Genomic DNA, 15,525 nt, shown 5'->3' with positions numbered 1-15,525 from the left:
AGTGTTTCCATTGTTTAACTTCCACTGAACTCAGTGGAAGTTCCAGTATCATTTTTCAGAAGTGGGAGATATCACTGTCCACCAGCTGTTTCATTTCTGATCTCTGCCCAACAGCAATTCTCAATTTATGTTGAACATACCGATATACCAATGACCATTTTTATAACCCATTATATCACTGCCCTGAACTTAGCCTGACTAGCTCTTACAGCACCATCAAGCTGCACTGAAGGATAGGAAGAAAAAGGAAAACAATCTCATCTCTATGAATTCTTCTGTCAACACAGCAAGCTATAAATGCAAACAACAGAATGACCCCACCCTTGAAATTCCTCCAGGAAGACAAGGGGAAGCCAAACTTAATATTTTTAATTACTGGGGAAAACCTTCCATTCTTCTCTAACCACCTTAAACCTCCTCCCTGAGCTTTACTGTACTGTATCCTAAGGCAGGGCCTTGGCCCAGCTTTCAATTAAATTATTAATAGAAACAATAGAGTCAAAATTTCCCAACTCAGATCCCTCCAGTTGTTAAACTCAGAAAGCAACATGACACTAGATTCACTGATTTCAGATTTTCCTCCTGTACCCAGGGTTTTGAGTGCGTGTTGTGTTGGATCCTTCCTTCATTCTGAACGTAAGAAGGGCTCCCTTGGTGACCCAGTTAACTGTGTCCCTGGGCCCCAGTGCTTTCTAGTGAAAACAAAACCCTTGCTTGGGAATGGCAGGACCTGCTGAGCCTCTGTAGGGGCTTAATTCCAGACCTTGGACCCTCTGTGTGACAAGGAGATCTCACTGGGCCAGGGTGGGTTTGGAAAAATCTGCACCAGGAGAAAAACAAAACAAAACAAAGCAATCAAAGAATTACTGCCTGCAATCTTTTTGCTGTCCCCAGCTCATTCACTCTCTCCCACTGTCATGGTCAGCCTTCTGAAGCAGCCATCTCCAAGTGAATTGCATGTGACCTGGGAATACCCCACAGTGCCCAGTGCTGCTGCCTTTCACAGTGGGACTTCCCATGTGGGCTGGTATGTGAGCCTGGGTGGGGGGAAATGGGTCTTGCACAGGGCTGGTTTCTTAAAGAATAACTTTTTTTTTTTTTTAACAGACTGTTCTCATATCTCCACTTTTACAAACTAGAGACTTTTTTCTTTTTTGTGTGTGTGTCTTTTGATGTGAGGCAATTCCATCTCAAGGTTTTGTCTACTTCGGGTTCTGTCACATATGGCCATAAAAACAGGTTCTGGCACAAAACTCACCCTGAGCCCATCTGGATTTTCCTGTTGGTTCAGATTCATGAAGCTTTAGCTAACAGCAGCAAGACTGCAGTGAAGCCTGAACATTTCCTAGGCAATATCACCCCCAAAACACTGTCCCTGTCCCCCCAAACAGAAGACACTAGATGTGCCAAAGAAAGAGGAAAATGGGAAAGGAAGAGCCAAAGCCTGGAATTACTTGATTCCAACAGTGAGCAAGGACTCAGCAAGCTGCAGTTGGAAGGAAGGGAGGTAATGCTGCATCTGTCAGAAAAGTAGATCAGACTCTGGGTTACTTCTGTTGCAGCTGCCTGTGTGCTCCCAAGCAAGTTCATGCCTGTCATAACGGGACACCCATGATGTGATGAGGTGTCTGGGTGCCACTTGAATCTGAAAATAGAAGCATCCCCTCCTTGTGGGACATACCCCTCTCCTCAGCAGTTGAGGTAACCCCTTCTTGACTTGAACTACAGTGGCAACTTTTCCTTAAAGACGAGAGGAGCAAAGAGCCATTGTGCTCAACACTTTACCTGCTTACAGAGTTCAGAAGGGCAAAAGCTCAATCTCAGCTGCTCAGAAGGGACCTCTAAGCCTCTAAGGCATTTCACTGAGTGTGTTCCATTGCCTTATAGCTCTGAACTTGTACATGGTTCCCACCAGATAGGTCTAAAAGGGTCTGCCAATCCCTTACATATTCAGGAGCTCTCTTGCATAGATAAGCTCACTCTTCTTAGTTACCTTTGGAGAATGCCTAAGGAGACATCTCCAATGGTCCATGGGATACAGGTGAAAACCAGCTGCATTCCCTAGTGGGAATTTTTGTCCAAGTATCTTCTTGATTCAGTCTTGCTTCATGCTGAAGCAATGCAGGCCCAAACTGCTCAGTGCTTTGTCTCTCAAAGGAGGATTGAAACTTAATCCAGTGCATATGCATGGCATGTGTTTGGGTGTGGGAGAGACCAAAATCCCTGAGTTCCACTGTTTGTGGATGCAATGTCATCAGCTCTGTCTCTGTTGAAACCCTTGGTCATGTTCTTCCTTTTTTCCATTGGATTCCCACAGCTTCTTTTCCGTAGAGAACCCCAAGCACTCATAGGGTGGCCAGGGGCACATAAATGCCAAAATCTGCAGATGAACCTGAACTGCAGTGTCTTAGAGAGAGGTTTACCTGAGAAATACTGCAAAATGTAAACCACCCTAGGAAGAAAAAAAAAAAAAAATAACCCCTACCTAATATCATCAGCTCCAGTGGCTTTACCTGCAGGATGAACTTAGTCCATGTGTATTCTGTACACAAGACAGGTGCACATGGCACTTCTGCAGTAGATCTTGGCCCTCTCTCTCTCCCTACACATCACCCGGATGAACATCCTTATTAATTTACAGATGAGGAAAATTATAATCCAGGGAGAGCAAGTAGGATGCCCTGAGCCACACAGCAAATGACAAATTAACCTTGGCCTTCCTCCTACAAAAAGCAACATCAGGCCAGGGCTGGGTCAGTTTTGAATACAGAGTTACAGGTCACTGGTTTACAGGGCACAAGGGACCATTGCTATATGCTTGCCCCATTCTAAGACTTTTCTCTTCCCCCCCCCCTCCTCCCCCCAAACATCTGCTACAAACCACAGTCAGAGGGGAATTGGACCTTTGGTCTGATCCAGTACAGCTGTTACCATGTTCCCTCAGCTTTAGAAATCAACCTGACCCCTCAGCATAGGATACAAACACCCTTAGACTTGGTACAAGTTCAATTTTAGGACCTTGCTTTATGAATGTTTTGTATTAAAATGATTTATAGGAACACATTTGCTCTTTGGATCTGGCAGCAGCCTGCGATCAAGCCCAGCTTTTCTTAATATTTTGGGCCATAAGCCATCCAGCTTGGGGATTTATTCATCTTAACGTGTTTAGCTTTGTAAGCACAATGCAGTAGTTACTGTTGTGCCTCCCGGCTGCTCTTCCATTTTTTATAAACTCATTTTCTCTGCTAACCTACTTTGAATTTTTTCTTGTAAAGCTGTTTTTAGTCTTCCTCTGCTTTCCTCCTTCCTCCCCCCCCCCTTATTTTTCCCTCCCCCAAAACACTGGGATAAAACTGCTCTGGGCACTAAATACTAGTGACTTGAATAGGCTCCAGTTTCTATATCCTGACTTTGGAAATAATTGTTCCCACTAATCCTTTTCAGTGCACTCCCAATTCCATATATTCAAAGAGCTGTCCCCCCATCACACACACACACACCCAGTTGCTTCTGTTCAACAATCAGAGATCATGCATCAGCACCTTGTAATTGCTGGTGCCAAGCAGTTCTTGAGCCCCAAACCCACTAACTGCTTCTGAGCTATGGATGGAGGCTCCTCCACCACTGTCACTGCCTTTCCCACCTTGTCCTCATCCCAACTACCTGGAACAGAAAAATCATCTTCTATTCCAGCTCAGCCCTGCAGCCTGCCAGTCGATTCCTGGATCCCTTCAATTCAGTATCATAAATACACTTAACGAGGGAGTTTAATATAGATTTGGTACGACAGTTATTTGAGCGATACATAATTTATGTTGCCCTGTAGCATAGGAAGCCTTGAGTGGCGTCTGAGAGTGAACAGATTCAAGAAACTCGCCAGACAGCAGAGTGCCAAAGGGGGGAAAAGAATGGGGGAGAAAAAGGAGACAGTAACCCAAGGAAGGAGGTGCATGAAGCAGGAGAAGAGCTCGATAGCAGAAAGAAGCGTGAAAGACAGGCAAGGTGAAAGGCACGGGGCGAGAAAAGAGTGGAGAAGGGGAGAGTAGATGAAGATGAAAAGAGAAAGGAGAAGCTGAACAGAAGATGCAGACGGGGTCAGAGAGTCTGCGGGATGAATAAGAGATGAGAAGCAGCATGGAAAGGGAGAAATAAAGAGCAGAGCGTGCACACTCGATGCGACAAGCAGGTCTCTGCAGGCTGCGAGTGCCGCAGCCAGCCGGGAAGCAGAGCCGACTGCCGTGTCAGCCGGAGGGCAAGGGCAAGGAGAGGCGCCCCGGCTCTCATGGGGCTCTGCTACCTCGTGACTCACCCCCACTCCCTCTGCCAGCCACAGCCAGGGGACTGCCTGGCTTCCCTACCCACTTCCAGCCCTTCAGCCCCACACGCTGTTAGGTTTTGCTGTGAGCCTCCTGCTCTGGCGTGGCCTCATTTCAGGAGCTGTAGAGAGAATATGATGCCAACCCTTCAGCTGGATAAATTGGAGAGGCTCTGCTGGCAGCCTCACCCAACCGCACTTTCATCCTTGAGTGGCTGTAGTGTCCTACTGTGGCACCCCTTGGCTCAAGGACGAGGGTCCTAAATGCTGCACTACGGTGACATCTCTACCCGAGGGACTTCACCGAGTTTGCTTGCAGCTATGAGGTGAGACACAGGAGGCAGACAAAGCAAAGGAAGAGAGGGAGTTTGGTAGACCAGAGAACATGAACAGTGCTTGTCAAGCACACAGGATCTGTGCCTGCCATTTGCCTAGGCTCCCACTTTGGAAGAGGCACTGCCTCTCAGCTCCTGGAAGTCACATTTTGGTTGGAGAACTTCCATCCAAAGAGTTAGTGTCAATTAGCTCTCCGTTAAACTCAGCAGTGACCTGCCATAGAAGTATGGGAACACCTCAGAGACAGATCTCCATCAGGACCACTCTGGTACATGGAAAGACATACCAGAAAAGCACCCATGATTTTATTTTCTGGGATTTATGCAATATGAATTGAAGGCAACACAACCACTTGGCTCCGAACAGGACCCCTAGTGAGCAGAACAGATGGCTATATTAAAAGGAAAAAACCCTAAGCACAACTGGACTAGTCGACAGCCTCCACAGAGGCTGAAGAGGGGGCCTGGCCCTGAACACTCAGTTTTCCTTTTGCCTGCAGTATCCATGACGAGGTTTACTATTACTTCTGTTCGTGGAACGCAGCCAAGATACTTGCTGTTGTGCCAATCTGGAGAAAAGCAGCCTTTGCCTCACCAAGTTTACAATACAGCTGGTGTTGACCAAAATGCTCCCAGTGTATCCCTTCTCTTGCACACGTGTGGCTGTGCATGGACCTGCTTGCTTGCCCGCAGGCTGGCACATACAGCTCTGTGAGGGGATTCCAGCCCTGTGGGTGAGCAGGTGTCTGGCCATTGCCGCTCTTCCCTGGTGCTGCCGCTCCCTGGGCCCAGGCACGTAGGCCAAAAACACTTAAATTCGCTCCTTTCATCCCAACTGAAGTGGTCAGGAGCTGCAGGGAGTCAGCTTCCCTGGTAAAGAAGAGTAACTAATAACTGTGTCCTTAAAAGCAGATACACTGATGGAGAGCCGAGCGTTTAATCTCTCTGCTTGCTGCCCACAGACAGGTGACTCTGCTCCTCTCCTACCTTGCAAGGTGATGATGACTCTCAGTGTGCTTTAACCTTCATTAAACAATGTTTGCAAAGTATTTCTACAGCTGATGAGTGCCCAATACTGTGGAAACACACGCCGGGTTTTCCCTGGTGCTGGGTGTGCTCCCTGTGTGGGGTTGGCTGTTTATCAGCCGGGATGCCAGTGGCGGGATTCTCCACACTCACCCCTCCGAGTGCTCAGCCTACATCCCTGTCTCTGTTTTCTTTGGCATTCTCCAGCATTCCCCTTGGAAAAAATGCCCAATAATACAGCTTCTACTCAGACATCCCCCTCTGACAGATCGCTCCTACCAAGAGGATTATCATGCTCATACTTGTGAGCCCCGTGCTGTCCCACTGTCTCTTTTAGGCTGTTCTTCCCTGGGGATAGGGTCACAAACCCCACAAAGTACACACAGATTGGCAATTAGATCTGCCCTCTAATTTTTGGTTTTTTTTTTGTCAGCCCTGAAAAACACGACAAGGAAAACTGCAGGTTTTGTAGAAATTGTCCAAGAAAGTTTAGGAAAGCTCTGTGCTCCCCTCGGCCCAAAATCTGCCAGCTTTGAAAGAAATATTTAGATGAAACTCCTCCAAAAGTTTACAGAAGAAAGTATTTTTCTTGTAAAAATAAATGCATAATAAAAACCAAGGAATTTCTCCTGAAAACTAATTTTAGTGGAAATTTTTCAGGTAGTTTCAGTGAGCTGTGGAGCTCAGCATGCCCTCTGGTGCCAGAACCAGGTTTCACAGGCCCTGAAACCTGCCAGCTCCCTACAGCAAAACCAGAGATCAAGTCTAAAATGGAATTAAAAAAATCCCACACTTGTGGTGATATTCATCCTGCTTTCTCTAAGAATTCCTCCAAAAAATCAAAAATAACAATAGAAGTAAAATTGGAATATTTGTGTGTGTGTGCATGCTTTGAGTAAGAATTAAGCCTCTGACTTATAAAACACAGATGGGTGCCTCAGTCTCTTTAGGGATCTGTATTGCTGTGCCACATTTACAGAAAAGCAAATGGAAAGGGGATTTGCCTGAGGTCAGACTGAAGCCAGCAGAGTCTTTGCAGGGAAAGAGGCTGTCTCATATGGAAAGCCAAAACATCAAAAACAGGGCACAGGAGACCAGCTCCAGCACCAGTTCATCCAGCACTGTTGCATGACCAGGATGGAATTTTTCAAGTCCCAATTTCCCTACTTTTAAAACGTGGGCAATAGTGACAGATCCCCATCTTGGGAAAGTGCTGCATACTGGTAGGTGCTGTTTTCCAGCAGACGTGCTGGCTCTGCAACAACGCTTTCAAGATGAACTTGGTGTCTGACTGCCAGATCCAGGCTTCCTTTCTTTGACACATTATAGAGAAAAGGCAGTGATCTCCACTTTCCTAAGGGGAACACTTTCAAAGCGACTAGAAAGACACCAGCTCTAGCCTGATGACATAAATCACTTTGATGAGCCTTCAGGTATGTCCTGTGACTTGACTTAGGGCTCTGTTTGCCAAAAGGGAATCATAATCTCCTCAGTGATCCCACACAACCTCCCACAGCTGTCTGGCCAATTCTGCTACAGGGAAACCCAAGCTGCTTGTGAATCAGCTCCTGAGCGGCAGCAGTTTACAGGACTGAACTTTTAAAGAAAACAAAAGCAGAAATGATCTTCAGAAAGCTGTGAAAGGATTCTGGCAGCTCAAAAAAGAGTCACAACCACACATTCACACCCCACAGACACAGTAGTTCACTGGTGACAGTTATGGCACAGGCATCCCAAGCAAATCCATCCCCCTACATTAATCCAGATGCCAGGTCTCTGAACACTCCTGGTTTGTTTAAGCCTCTCCTTATTTGAGACATCACACTTCCATTTGTAGCTGCTGGACTAGACAGAATTCTAAGGGCCAGATCCATAAAAAACCTGGATTTCTCTAACTTTTCCTTGCATCATAAGTGCGTCATGTGCTGGAGCGTGTCGATAGAAAGGCAATGAAGGTGGTGAAAGGACTGGAGCACAGGTCCTATGAGTAGCAGCTGAGGGAGCTGGGATTGTTTAACCTGGAGAAGAGGAGGCTCAGGGGAGACCTCATCACTCTCTACAACTCCCTGAAAGGGGATTGCAACCAGGTGGGTGCTGGGGGCCCACCCATCACAAATCTTAAACTACCCATGGTTAGTGTCCAGCTTTCATCATCATTTATCCTTTTGGCAATCTTTCTGGATCTGTCTGGACTGAGAGAACTTTGAATCTGGAGTCGCACCTTTTCCATTGCAAAGGTTTCCCAGTTCCAGTTTCTCCACACAGGAGAGCAGTACCTGCCTGTGTTTTCATATCCCAAAGAGGAACACGCCATCACACTCTTCCATGCAAGAGAAGCCCACAGGAAAGCTGTCTATTTTCATTGCCTGCTCATCTGGGACACAGAGCTCAGTACGCTGCAACTCTGCCCCATTTCACACTCCAGGTAAAGTAGCACAGGGGCAGCTCAAAAGGAGGATTTGTTTTCATTCAGCAAGAGCTCCTGACTTGCTTTATTTTTCTCTACATAAGCAACTCGAAACAGATGTCTCAGCCTCCTTGTACCAGTCACTCATTTAACAAAAGCTCTGTCCTGTTTGTACAGGGTCCTTGTTCTCGCACCCTTAACTCATCGTTACACAGAGATAAATTATCAATGCTCAGCCTTGTGATGTTGCAAGGAAGAGGGCTGATTCCTCAGGAGGAAAACAGCACATGAGAGGGATCAAATCACAAACCTTGCACCACTTGGTATTAGTTCCTCTCTGTTCCAACAGGATCACGTGCTTTTAGGCCAACTGAGAGAGAGTAGTACCTCAGTAAGTATTTTTAAAATGTGTTCACAGGATCTGACTTTTTGCTCGCCACCTTTCCTCAAGATGCAAGATGCCTCTGTGCTGCCCCTGATACCACACTGTAATGTTTAAGTCTTGAACACCTACACATTGCCTTAGAGTTCTTTGCTTCCTTACAGTATCTTTTAACTTCTACCTTCCACAGCACCAAATACAAGCTTTGCAAGAGAGCCACTTAACCACAGTAATATCACTGTCAGAAACTGCAAGAATTACATGTTTTAAACTATCAGATTTAAGAAAAAAAAAAAAATCACTCAAAGCCCTTTCCTACCCCTAGCTAGCCACTTCTTAGGTATCACAGTTCACCAATAGGTCAAAACAGACACAGTCTTTCTTGCTCACTTTTTCACATAAAGGTGACCACTAGAGCGGGGACACAACCCCCTTTCAAAACTGAGCTCCAATTTCAGCATCAGACATACAATCTCATACAGTGCTCTCCCAGGATCACTGGTTTTGCTCACACTCTCCTGGCACAGAGGAAGCCACTCTTGCACAGGGATGCACAAAGAGACCCAAGACCCCAGCATAAAGCACTAGCCATGACCTTTCCCTAGTGTCCTGCCTAGAGCATGGAGGAAAGACTACATTTTCTACTTTATCTGGTACAAAAGGATGAGAAAAGGACTTACCATTTGATGTAGGCATTTCCAGTATGCATCTCAAGAAATCTCTCACCACTTTCAGCCCTTATCTCTGGTTTTAAAGAGTTCCCATCAGACAGTGCTGAGGGCAAGACTGCTGGTCTTGACTACAGCTGACAGGTGGCTGATTACCCAGAACCAAAGTCTGTCCAACTGTTGGGTTTTTTTCCTTTTAAGTTAAGAAGAGCACAGCTTACTGCAGATAGATCCAAATCTTTTGTAATTGTTGCCTTTGCTGATGGTTTATTATCAGCTTATGGTGCTCCGGGTGAATTGAAAACTATCATCCACTTTTCTAACTTTTTGGTTTCTTTCTTCACTTGGGTCAAGGCAGCTAACAGGTGAACTCACTAAGAGGAAGACAGAGAACAGGTGGATGGCTAAAAGCAGCCAAATTACCTACATCTCGCAATTAGATTAAAGGCAACCAGGTGATTTGGCTCTTACAAACAGCTGTTTCTTTCCACTGACAAACAAATGGGCCTGAATGATTAGTTAAAGTCAGGTGTGATGGGTCCCACCCCTTCTCCTATTAGTGCATTTTAGTGCCTGATGTTTTGAAGAAATACTGTCCTTGGTTTCAGAATCAAGAAAGTGGATCATCCCATCTGCTCTAGCACCTTGTCTAAGACAGAAGCCAGCAAAAAATGTTCAGAGAATCACAGAACTGTTTAGGTTGGAAATGATCTTTAAGATGATCAAGTCCAGCCATTATCCTAATACTGCCAAGACCACCACTAAACCATGTCCTCAAGTGCCACATCTACATGTCTTTTAAATACCTCCAGGCAAGGTGACCCAACCACTTCTCTGGGCAGTCTGTACCAGTGCCTGACAAGCCTTTTGTTAAAGAAATCTTTTCCTAATATCCAATCTAAACCTCTCCTGGTGTAGCTTGAGGCCATTTCTTCTTGACCTATCACTTGTCAATAGGACAATTGCATGTCTTGGGAGAAGAGACTGGCCCTTGCCTGGCTGCAATCTCCTTTCAGGGAGTTGTAGAGAATGATGAGGTCTCCCCTGAGCCTCCTCTTGTCCAGGCTAAATCCCCCCAGCTCCCTCAGCTGCTCACAGGACTTATTCTCTAGAATCTTCTCCAGCCCTTCTTGGTACTCGCTCCAGCACCTCAATGTCCTTCTTGTAGTGAGGGGCCCAAAACCAAACCCAGCATTCAAGGTATGGCCTCACCAGTGCCCAGTGCAGGGGGATGATCCCTTTTCTGGTTGTGCTGGCCACACTATTTTTGACACCAGCCAGGATGCCATTGGCCCTCTTGGCCACCTGGACACACTGATGGCTCATGTTCAGCCAGCAGCTCCAGGTCCTTTTCTACCAGGGAGCTTTCCAGCCTCTCTTACCCAAGTGTGTAGCACTGCATGAAGTTGTTGTGACCCGGGTGCAAGACCCAGCTCTCATCTTGTTGAACCTCTTAAAAGGGGCCTCAGCTCATTGATCCAGCCTGTCCAGATCCCTCTGCAGAGCCTTCATACCCTCCAGCAGAGCAACATTCCTGCCCAGCGTGGTGCGGCCTGCAAACTCGATCCTCTCATCCAGATCACTGATAATGACATCAAACACAACACCCAACCCAAAGAGAAGATCTCTCTCTAAACCCCTGTAAGTTTGAGGCTTGTCTGTACCCTGAAGGAGGAGAATTTAATATTCCTTGCAAAACCCCTGGCTTTGGATAATCTATGTTATTGTAACTCTGGACAAGCTTGTTTTCCACAAAAAATACCCAGTATTTTTTTAACCTTGCTGAGCTCTTGATCACCGCAAGTATCTTGTGGCTATTAATACCACGATGCGACTCTGAGGGGGAACCGGGTGCTCTCAACACGTTCAAAACACTCAACTTTGACTCTTTCCCAGGCTTTCTAGATAAACCCCAAGGAGGAGGCAGCACCCCACGTGGCACAGATGTGTCTGCTGGTTTAGCAATCGCACCAGTTCATGGGATTTCTCCTGTCTCCCCAGGGCTTGAATCCTCACCTCCGGATCAACGGGCCGATGAACATCAACCACTACGCGACGAAGAAGAGCGTGGCCGAGAGCATGCTGGACGTGGCGCTGTTCATGGCCAACGTCACACAGCTCAAAGCTGTGCTGGAGCAGGGGCCGTCCTTCCAGTACTATGCCACCCTCATCGTGCTCATCAGCATCTCCCTCTTCTTCCAGGTGATGATTGGGATTCTCCTCATCATCACTGGTAAGGTGGCCACTGGAGCGCGTGCACCCTCGCATGGCTTGGCTGGTGTGGGGGTGGAAGGGAGAAGCCTCTTCTCCCAAATCATTCCCCTCTGGCTCCAGCCAGGGCTGCAGAAGGGTTGAAGGCAGCTTGATGTGGGCAGTAGGGAGGTCTGTGTCACCGCTTTTCAAAGTGGTGAGTGGGCTGTTTTTCACTTGCACAACATCTCTGAGCACAACTCTTCCTTCACTTTCCCACTGCTGACCCTCTGTCACAGTGACAGACCTGGGTTTTGGCCAAGGTGGGCCATTTGCTGCCCTTGCTGTTATATGCTCTTTCGTGTTGCTCCTGCAGACACTACACTTTAGCCTTGAGCTCTTAGTCTCACTTGAGCTGGGACTTAATGGAACAATTTAGGCAGAGATATTCCCTATATTAACCCCACATTTAACCAATTCCACAGTTCTTCTAGTGCCCTACTGACAGTATATTAACATCAGCATTTCAGACAGGCTTCCCCAGAGCTCCATCTGATACAGGAGTTGCTATATTTCCACCTCCAACACTGCTCAGTATTAAAAGCCTACAGAACGCTGCATTTTCCTGCATATCCTATGTGGTTTTTATGTCGGACAGAGGACTGAAGGCTACAGGAAATCCTGTGATGTGTTCCTTTCCCTGCCCCACATGCCACAGCCTTTCCTGGTGGCAGCTGTGGTGGATGGAGCCAGCTGTGAGGAGAAAGGGGACAGGGCACCACAGCTGACAGCAAGGAGTTACAAGGCTGCTCTTTACATGGTTTATTATCCAGACAGCCCCGATAAACCTGTATACCTGTTGTCTGAACAGGTCAGTACCTATCAGCTAGGGATGATCCCATTCATGTACCCAGATACTTTCCGGTCTGTGGGTGAGGAGGGGGTTTATATTTGTGTCAGCACATATATGAGATCTGGGTGTCAAGGAGGAACCGGCTTCCCAACCCAAGTGCAACATTGCTGACCTTGTTTCTCCTGTCACACAGCTTTCCCTTGCCATTTCCCATGGCCATGCAGCGGGGGGGGCGTGGCACACATCTGGCTTGTGTGCAGCAGTAACTTGGCTATTTAGGGTTGACCCATTGCAGGGCCACGGCACCTCCGTGGCAAAACAAAGACAACATTAAAAAAAAAAAAAAAAGTGTTTTTCCCTGCTCCGTTCTTCTACATCATCTTAGAGCAAGTTATGGCTCCTGTGAACTCCTGGGACTATTCCCTCTGCTCTGTGGCCTTGGTGCCCAGGGGCACCATGGACATTCACCAGGCAGGGAAAGCTTGCAGGGGCTGGGGGACTTGGAGTCAATCTGCAAACCTCCCTCTCTTTTTGCACTGTATTGCATAGCTCGTTTGAACCTGAATGACATTGCAAAGCAACCCCGCCTGAACATACTCAACAACGCTGCCACAGCTCTCATCTTCATCACAGTCATCCTCAACATCTTCATCACGGCCTTTGGGGTACAGAAGACTGGCCTCTACCCTAACAGGAATTTTCGACCTTATTAAGTCATGGGGCATGGAGTCAGGTAAGAAATGGGTGAGCTCCAACCCGTGGTGGCCCCTGCAAGAGCTCTTAATTTCAGAAAATATCATTGTAAGGTGGAGAAGGCAAAGATGCACAAATTAACAATGCCTTTCTAGAGGCAAGTTGCTGTCCCACAAGAATCTGGGGACACTGAACAAATTCCCTCAGAGAAGCAGGATTTCTCCTTTAAAGCAAGAAATCCCAGTTGCTGGGATTTATCAGCAGCAAGTTGTTTTTGGAAGGCTGCAGATTTCATGCTAGATACAAACTGCAGTTGCGGATGGGAGCTAAATTTGGGAAAGAAAATGCATTCTGGGAGGTATCCAGAGTAAGTAGCACTATTAGCAGAAGAAAAGGAAGGTGCTGGTTAGGCCAGGCTGAAAGAGCCTTTTACAGCAGCCAGTGTGGTTTAGCAGGGACTCTTTGAAGAATCCAATGCTCACTTTCAACAGTCCTGTTAATAAGTGTCCAACCAAATGCCTGGGTTCCCATGCCAGGTCAATGAGGGAATGACACCTTCTTAGATCAAAAAAACTTTAGGTCAGAAGTAAAGGTCACAGTTCTTGCTAACATGGCCTGCAACACGTGTGCAACATGTAAACACAGCTTAAATGCAATATACTGGGGCAACAGCCAACAGGAAAGCTCAATAGACACACGGTATGATGAGGAAGGATGCAAAGGTCAAAAGGCTCTATAAAAACACTGCTTGCTTGGGATCCAGAAGGGTGCAAGCGCTGAGAGCAGCAGCCCACATGTGTAGGGGTGGTCACGGTGTCGAGTAACCCAGTATGCTGTGACAGCTCCTCTCTGGCTACACAGCACAGAGGAGCCTGCTCTGACCTTCTTGGCATTTCTTACCTTCCCTGCAGGATCTGAGGAGTGTGGCTGGAAGGGAAAGCTCTCCTCCTCTACGTCTTCACTGACCTCAGCGGGAGCCCATCGACAAATCCAGGAAACTGGGTTAAACTTTCAAAACTCTTGTGTGTGTGTCATGGTATACTGGCCCCCTCCTGCGATGCTTTTGCAGTTCTGAAGGGGTGGAAACATCGCCTTTCCAAGCTAGAGCAAACTTTGCAAGGGAACAGCAGCAGGTACATGGTTTCAAAGCACAGTTCTGTAAATCTCATCTCTTACTGCTTCACATATTCAATATTGGCTCATTTGGTAGAGAAGACTGAAAGATTTACTTTGTAGGTTAAATAAATAAGAAAAATCCAGCTTTTTTCTTTTTGTCTCAAACATAAGTCTCTATACTTAAAGCAATTCTATCTAATAGTTTACCTCCCAAATGTTGGAAGGGATTTCTCAGACTAAAAAAAAGTTCTCATGGGAGGATTGAAAAGTGTGTGTATGTCAACACAGTTAAACCAGTTCAAATGTTTTCCTAGTTGTTTAAAATTAAATGCAACACAGTTAAGAAAACAATCATGTATTTCCAGCATTGGAATATTAACAATGAGAAAAAATACTTTTTATGGTCTGATGTCATCATCAGGGACCTATCAGGAATGATGTCAGAATGGCCTGACAATATTTAGTAGAAAATGAAAAAACATTATACATAAGGGGACAGTCCAGGCTTATTGCCACAATGAGAAATGACAGTTACATAGTGTATTACTTCATTAAATAATCACCATTATAGTTTTAAGTCTTAACAGTTATACAAATGTTTTTAAATATATAGATTTTATATTGACAATGCTGGAAATCCCCTTGTATTAGAACAATTTGTTTCCTTAAAAAAGAAGATCCTTTGAATTAATGAGTTTCCAGATTTTTTTTAAAGAGTAAACATTTTTGATTCTAAATTTAACTTTGTAGTCATGCTAAGAAATTGATATTTTAATAGGCTTGTGTAAAGCTGTTATAACAATTACATGCTCTTGTGATTATTAAATGATTTTTTTCATTGTACTGCAAAATCGGAGTTCAATATGGATTTTTAATTTTGCATATCGTTGCTACCACTGAGACAGGAATGCCATGAAAACATCCTCACAGTGGTCTTCAGGAGCTATTGGGAGTGTGTGACACAGAGATACAGACAAATTTCATTTGTATTCTGGATTTGGCTTGACAGACCTAAATTTCACTGTAAGGTGAAATTCACAGGTGACGCTTTTTTCTGGAGAGGGTGTGAATGATCTTGCTCACAAAGGTGGCGGGTAAGACCATGGGCCAGCATCAGCGGGTACCTGCAACTGACTTTTTGGCAGCTGAAGGAAAGTTGCATAAAAAGAGTAGGGTGGAAAATACCAGTTATGTATTTACCAGAATTTCAAGTGGCAAAGCTGAGCACAGTCTGGGATCTGTTTGGTGAAACAGGCAAAGACTTGTCCTCCACTTTATCTGGGGGATGACAGGTCTGGAGTGACACTGAATTTGCTGCTTAACTCAGTCCTTGCTCTGTGCCAAGACTGACAGCAGACAGGGGTGGATGTTTTTGGGAAGCCTGTTATCCTGCTCTCCTCTAGAAAAAGGCTTCACTGTAGAGGTAACCAAGCCACTTGTAGGCAAAGCAAAACCACAAGCTAAGGGCTCTCAGCCGCTACTGGCCAGCTGAGCTCATGAAAAGGTAAAATGTTACGCATCCTCATGTGCAGATCCCAAA

The 15,525-nt window shown here is 46.0% G+C and overlaps 1 protein-coding gene across 1 annotated transcript in view; it reads left to right on the top strand.

Annotated features, from left to right (window-relative positions):
- NINJ2 (ninjurin 2) overlaps nucleotides 1-14,785 on the top strand; it is a 47,283-nt gene extending 32,498 nt beyond the window's left edge. The window contains exons 2-4 of the mRNA XM_050324203.1: nucleotides 11,135-11,366; nucleotides 12,726-12,909; nucleotides 13,781-14,785. Coding sequence (XP_050180160.1) covers nucleotides 11,135-11,366; nucleotides 12,726-12,889 — 396 coding nt within the window. The 3' untranslated portion in view covers nucleotides 12,890-12,909; nucleotides 13,781-14,785. The remainder of the gene's footprint in view (nucleotides 1-11,134; nucleotides 11,367-12,725; nucleotides 12,910-13,780) is intronic.
- Nucleotides 14,786-15,525: the final 740 nt, after the last annotated feature.

This window comes from Myiozetetes cayanensis, unplaced genomic scaffold, assembly GCF_022539395.1.
Source record: "Myiozetetes cayanensis isolate MyiCay16 unplaced genomic scaffold, myiCay2020 scf3, whole genome shotgun sequence".
NCBI lineage: Eukaryota > Metazoa > Chordata > Aves > Passeriformes > Tyrannidae > Myiozetetes > Myiozetetes cayanensis.
Note: the sequence above shows the minus strand (reverse complement) of the source record. Positions and strands in the feature narration are given on the sequence as shown.